The sequence below is a fragment of the Podarcis vaucheri genome, assembly GCF_965113315.1.
Source record: "Podarcis vaucheri genome assembly, chromosome: 9".
Lineage (NCBI taxonomy): Eukaryota > Metazoa > Chordata > Lepidosauria > Squamata > Lacertidae > Podarcis > Podarcis vaucheri.
In genome coordinates, this window is record NC_138767.1 from 72,692,791 (window position 1) to 72,698,790 (window position 6,000).

General features: G+C 41.5%; 1 protein-coding gene across 6 annotated transcripts in view; it reads right to left on the bottom strand.

Annotated features, from left to right (window-relative positions):
• LOC309540506 (cytosolic beta-glucosidase-like) overlaps positions 1-6,000 on the bottom strand; it is a 111,786-nt gene that overhangs the window by 38,296 nt on the left and 67,490 nt on the right. For 4 of the 6 annotated variants that reach the window (XR_014223328.1, XR_014223329.1, XR_014223330.1 and 1 more), the window contains exon 3: positions 5,702-5,974. Coding sequence is in view for 3 of the 6 variants with exons in the window: in XM_082237428.1 (XP_082093554.1) it covers positions 5,702-5,974 (273 nt within the window). In the remaining 3 variants the exon portion in view is untranslated. The remainder of the gene's footprint in view (positions 1-5,701; positions 5,975-6,000) is intronic. The other 2 variants (XM_082237430.1, XM_082237429.1) reach the window with 2 other exon arrangements.

The window sequence follows — 6,000 nt, forward strand, 5'->3', positions numbered from 1 at the left end:
CACTTTGACGTGCTTTCAAACTGCTAGGTTGGCAGGAGAAGGGACCAAGCAATGGGAGCTCACCCCATCACGAGGATTCGAACCGCCAATCTTCTGATCAGCAAGTCCTAGGCTCTGTGGTTTAACCCACAGCGCCACCCGCGTCCCACTTGCAGGGTAGGCCAACATTATTATCTTCATATTATAGTGGGGCAGGCTGAAATTGTGAGGCAACAACTTGCCTAATGGTCCCAATGAGCTCATGGTCGAGGGAAGAAAACAACCTAAGTAGAGACCTGGTGGAACAAGCTATCCTGTTTCCCACAATGGCCAGCCAGCCTATGGAAAACCAGTAAGCAAGACATGAGCAATAGCCCTCCCCTGCTGTAGTTCCACAGGAACTGGTGTTCAGAGGTAGCATATAGCCATCATGACTAGCTTTATCCTCTGTGAGTTTATCTAATCCCTTTTAAAGCCATCTACATTGGTGCTCATCAATACATCTTGCGGTATCAAAGTCTAACTTTGTGCAATGGCAAGATCTACTTCCATTTGTCTGTTCTGAATATCCCATCATTTAGCTTCACTGAATGTCTGCTGGTCCTAGTATTATGAGACTGGAAGGCAATCCACTTCTCCACATCATGCTCCATTTTACGCAGATCTAAGCATGTGTCCCACCCTTCTTTTTTCTAAATTAAAATTCCCAAATTTTGTAACCTTTCTTCATTAGATATTTACTCCTGACAAAAATTCCAGATAACTTTGACTGTCTTTCCTCCTGCTGCATGTGCCTGCACCCACTAAATCTGCTGTGGAAAGTTGGGGAAACTTCCAGAACAGGAGCAGAGGGGGAGGAAGTCCTTTTTAAAAAAAAATATTTATTAAAGTTTTTAAAGTATAAAAATAAAAATGAAAAATAAAAAAGCATACAAAATAAAAATAGTTAAAAAAACACATTGATTTTCCATAACATATCTTCCTTATACTTATTTCCCCGGACCTCCTCGTACCTCCCTTTTTTGTATTCCACTTCAGTTTGTTAGTTCAGCAAATCCTTACCATTAAGCTTTTACCGTTTTGTAAACCTTTTTTCCTATCTCTTAAAGCATTACAGCTGGAAACCCCTTAGTTTCTATCCAACATCCTTCTAGCATTCATTAATTTTACAATATTTCTATAAATAGTCTTTAAATTTCTTCCAGTTTCTTCCAATCTGCTGTGGAAAGTTGGGGAAACTTCCAGAACAGGAGCAGAGGGGGAGGAAGTCTTGTTGCACAAGAAGACTTGGTTCCACCTGTGCATATCCCACGAAATCTCTAACTTGGTTTTGCGGAATTTGTGAGAGGACCTCAGCAGCTATGGGGGAGTTGTGGTTATGAAGATGTTGGTAATGTTCTTTCCAGCACACTGCAATAGTTTCTTTATCTTTTAGAAGTATTGTACCGTCTGCTGAGTGTAGGGGGCATATGCCATGATTTATTGGCCCATAGATGGTCTTTATGGCTTTAAAGAAACTACGTGCATGATGATGATTCTTCAATATCAACTTTGTTGGACTGGTCATGTTGTGTGGATGCCTGATGATCGTCTTCCAAAGCAACTACTCTATTCCGAACTTAAAAATGGAAAGCGTAATGCTGGTGGTCAACAAAAGAGTTTTAAAGACTGTCTCAAGGCAAATTTTAAAAAAAATGTAGTATAAACATCAACAATTGGGAAACGCTGGCCTGCGAGTGCTCCAATTGGAGAACAGCCTTTACCAAAGGCTTTGAAGACACTTGCACTCAGGAGACAAGTTAGAAACGTGCTAAGAGGAAGGCATACTTGGCAAATTCACACTGTGATCAACTCCACTTGGAAACCAATGTCCCCACTGTGGAAGGATGTGTGGATCCAGAACTGGCCTCCACAATCACTTACAGACTCACTGTTAAGACCGTGTTCATGGAAGACAATCTTACTCGGCTACAAGTGATCGCCAAAGAGAAGAGATTCCGTGAAATGCTATATTGAATTCCAGCCAGTAATTCTGGCATATTTTAAGGGTTGCTGTAATGGTTGCTCTAAATAACCTATGTGGAATACATCAAACAAGCACAATAAATTACTTATTATTTTAAATAACAAAACCAGCTCGAAGTCAAAGGTACATTACACTCAGAACGTTATAAAAGGAGGGAAGCACCTTTCAACAGGCCAAGGTATCGTGGCATCAATATTAAGTATCTTACTTTAATAATACCATACACTATTAGTATTGCATTATTGTACCCTAACATATTAATGGGGGACACGGGTGGCGCTGTGGTCTAAACCACAGAGCCTTGGGCTTGCCAATCGAAAGGTCGGCAGTTCGAATCCCAGCGACAGGGTGAGCTCCCGTCACTGTGTCCCAGCTCCTGCCCACCTAGCAGTTCAAAAGCACATCAAAGTGCAAACAGATAAATAGGTACCGCTCTGGCTTCGCCAGAAGTAACTTAGTCATGCTGGCCACATGAACCGGAAAAACTGTCTGCGGACAAATGTCGGCTCCCTCGGCTAGTAAAGCGAGATGAGCACCGCAATCGCAGAGTCATTTGCAACTGGACTTAACTGTCAGGGGTCCTTTACCTTTACCTTTTACTGTATTAATAAGGTATGTACACATTTTATTGCATATCTGAAGCAGAATAAACAAAACAAACCCCCCTGTGGGGGTAGAAATGCTAGCAGGTTGTTGACGATGAACAATTTAAAGGTATCTTAAAATTTTCTCTGTGAGGCAGACACCTTCATCCTGTCCAAATGATTTGACAGCTTTGCCTATCCTATTTTTACTTTTAAATAAAATAACGTATTTTTAAAATCTCCCAAAGCTGGAAAACAAATGGGGTGTTTTTTTAAGGCTTTCCCAGATGTGCCATGTTTTAGGTGTGAAATTGGCAGTGAATCAGTTCATGCGAATTTTTTTATTTTATTTTTTTAAAGGACACTGCTCTGAGGTTTCTAATTCTCTCCATGCTCTTTGGGAAAAAATGTTTATACAGAGGATGATGGCCTTTTCCATGCTATGCAGTTACAATTGCTTCAACAGATCACTGCTCAGGAGAAGCGAGATCCTGCCTAATGAAAACCAACCGACTAGTGCCCTTTTGCTAAATTTAAAGTTCATAATATTAATCAGAAAAGCGTTTATAATAAGAACCAAGTAGGGAGGAATTTTTCTTTAAAATTACAGCTGAATTTGTAAGCGTGAGGATTCCTCTTAACGGCCGTCTCTCAAGTGTCTGTAAAACTTACCCTTCCGTTCCAACATCCAAATTACATAACCTATTCTAGACATCAGAGCTGTTAACCAGCAAAGGCTTCCTATTCAAAAACAGCTGCCATTTAATGAGGGGTGGGGGCCAGGGAGAAATACTCGGGGGGGGGGAATGGGAAACTTCGCAATCTGTAAAGTGCTCTTCCCAGAGGGCAATTGCTTTCCGTTTTCAGATTCTCAGGGTAAAAGACACACTCGGATAAAAGGGATTCCACTCTCAACAATTGGCAAAATACTTCCAGCGGCAGCAAAATACAGAACAGTTGGTCCTGCAGAGTCCTGCAGAGGAAAGCGAGGTCAGGCTAGAGAGGAGGGGCTGAGGGAAGGGTCTCTGTCTCAAGAGCTCCTGCTTCAATGGCACTGCTGGATCTCTCAAGCATTGCCCAGCAGAAGCAGAGAAGGGATGTTCACACTTCCCAAATACACAAAGGGCAATGGTCAGCTTCCAACTTGACTTTGGCCCAAGCTTTTATTGAGATGTCAAGCAAAGCGGGCACAATTGACACATGGCAAGGAAGCAAGATTGCGCCACTTGGTGCCCAGGTTGACCTTGCCGTCATGTAACTGATGTGTAACTGAGACGCACAAGGGTTGCTTTCTACCTGGCTTCTATGTGGCAGACGCTAAAACCACAGCAATTCCTGGAAGCAAACTGATTCAGAATGAGCTTTAGTGGCCATGTAAATAAGCCTTTGGGATGCCCATAATGCCACTTCGCTCAACAGAGCAAACCAACTAGGATGGTCTTCCATTAGCTATTGTTTTCCATTTTGTTTGAATGGGGTAGCTAAAGTGCATGGCTGTAGAACGAGGCAGGATATCAAGCCATGGCTTCCAGTTGGCTTAATATCCTGGCTTGTTCCTAAACCATAGTTTCATGGTTTCGATGAAACAGGAAACTATAGCTAATGGAAGACTTTGTGCTTTGTCTACCAGCTCACAAAATGAAAGAAGCAAAGACCTGTACTTGTATATATAACAACTTATGAAGCCAAGCTACCACCATCTGAACATAGCCAGTGTTTGTTCATTCTTTCAACTCTAGTAACTTTAATTGCCCTAAGACCCTATTCTTAATACGTAGTTCCATCCATTCTCTGTTGCTGCTTCCTATGCCTTCAACTACCTCACATACAGGTAAGTCAGCCTTTCTTTCCCTTAAAAGCCCTTCTCAAAACTCACTTCTACTTTTGCTCCCCTTTCTGTACCTATTTGTCCCCTTGTGGCGTTTGCCTCCTAGGTGGGTCATAAGGAAAGGGTTAAAATGAGTGTGATGTGATTGGCTAGTGGAAACTGATAGGAGGAGTTAGAATGAGAGTGGGTGGTGTCTGAAAGTTAGTTGAGAGTTGGGAGTTAGAGAAGGAAGAGGGAGGATAGGTCTGTGGGTTGGTTGAGTTGTGTGGTGAGAGAATGAGAGGAATTGTTAGGTGGAGTCAGATAGTTAGTTGGGATAATCAGTTTGATGTTGTTAGGAACGAATAGGACAGTTAAGGAACTAAGATTAAGAAACTGCCAAGAAAAAATTACCTGAAACCATAAGCTTGTTCATGCCTATAAAATAAACTTGATTATTTGTTAATGCTAATAACTGACTGGACTCCATGTGTACTCGTGAGAAACGGGTTGGTGGCAGCGAAGAAAGCAATCACAGTGGTGGCACAGGGTCAATAGACCGTCAAATGTCCGGGGACCCTGTGTAATCGCCACACCCCTCAATGGGTTGGATCCAAATGTGCCCTTCTACATAGTGAAAAGGGCTGCTTTTCACTGCTATGAGAGCTAAAGACCACAAAGTTCTTCCTCTTGCGTAATAGTAATAATAATAATTATAATAATAATAATTATAATTATAATTATAATTATAATTATTATAATAATATCAATAAAACATCAACAATTTTAAGTAGGCATACAGGAATTGCTACAGGATTTACCTGCAAACTTTCCCACTTCTAGCTTCAGGAGTGTTTGTGGGGTGCCTTGTAGCTATTCTCATTCCACCCGTGACTCTTGGGATATAACCCAAGAATCTCCCTTTCCACACTTGTCTTCTCCCTGCCCTGTCACAAATCGACTGTATTCTCCTTGAGGCAGAAGCCTCTCTTTTCCCCTCCCTCTCCCTTTCTGCAAAGAACCTTTGCAAAGTGCCATACCCATTCAAAACAATTAAGAATAATTGATATGCAATCTTAAAAATAGCAGCACGCATACAAAGTAACATGGCCTAATACTTATCTCAAAAGATCGCAATTTCAGGAGTATTCCAGAATATTAATTAGGACAAGGTTTTCAAACCTTTTAAATTTTTTTTTTAAAAAAATCAAGATCATCCCATAATTACTCTGAACAAAGTTGCAATTTCAAAACTGCACTGCAGAATAGCGCACTGGATTAATTATGCCAGACTGCAGCAATAACCTTGAATTAAAGCGGCACAACTTTCTATTTTAAAGGAACAATTGCCTTTCTGGTTGATGAAACCTGTCTTCCCATCAGGTAACAGACGTGACCAGGAAAGAGAGAAGCGATAATGAGTCAATCCAAGCTGTTTGATACATTTCAAATCTTCCTCCCACAGAGTATAGCTGCCACAAGCTACATCACCAGTCTGGTTCTTGAAAACCCGATCTCCTCCCTGATGGGTGAACGTGTCCCAAATGCTGGGGCCTTTTCCATCTGCATCCCAGCCTCCTGATTAAAAACAAAACAATCGTTAC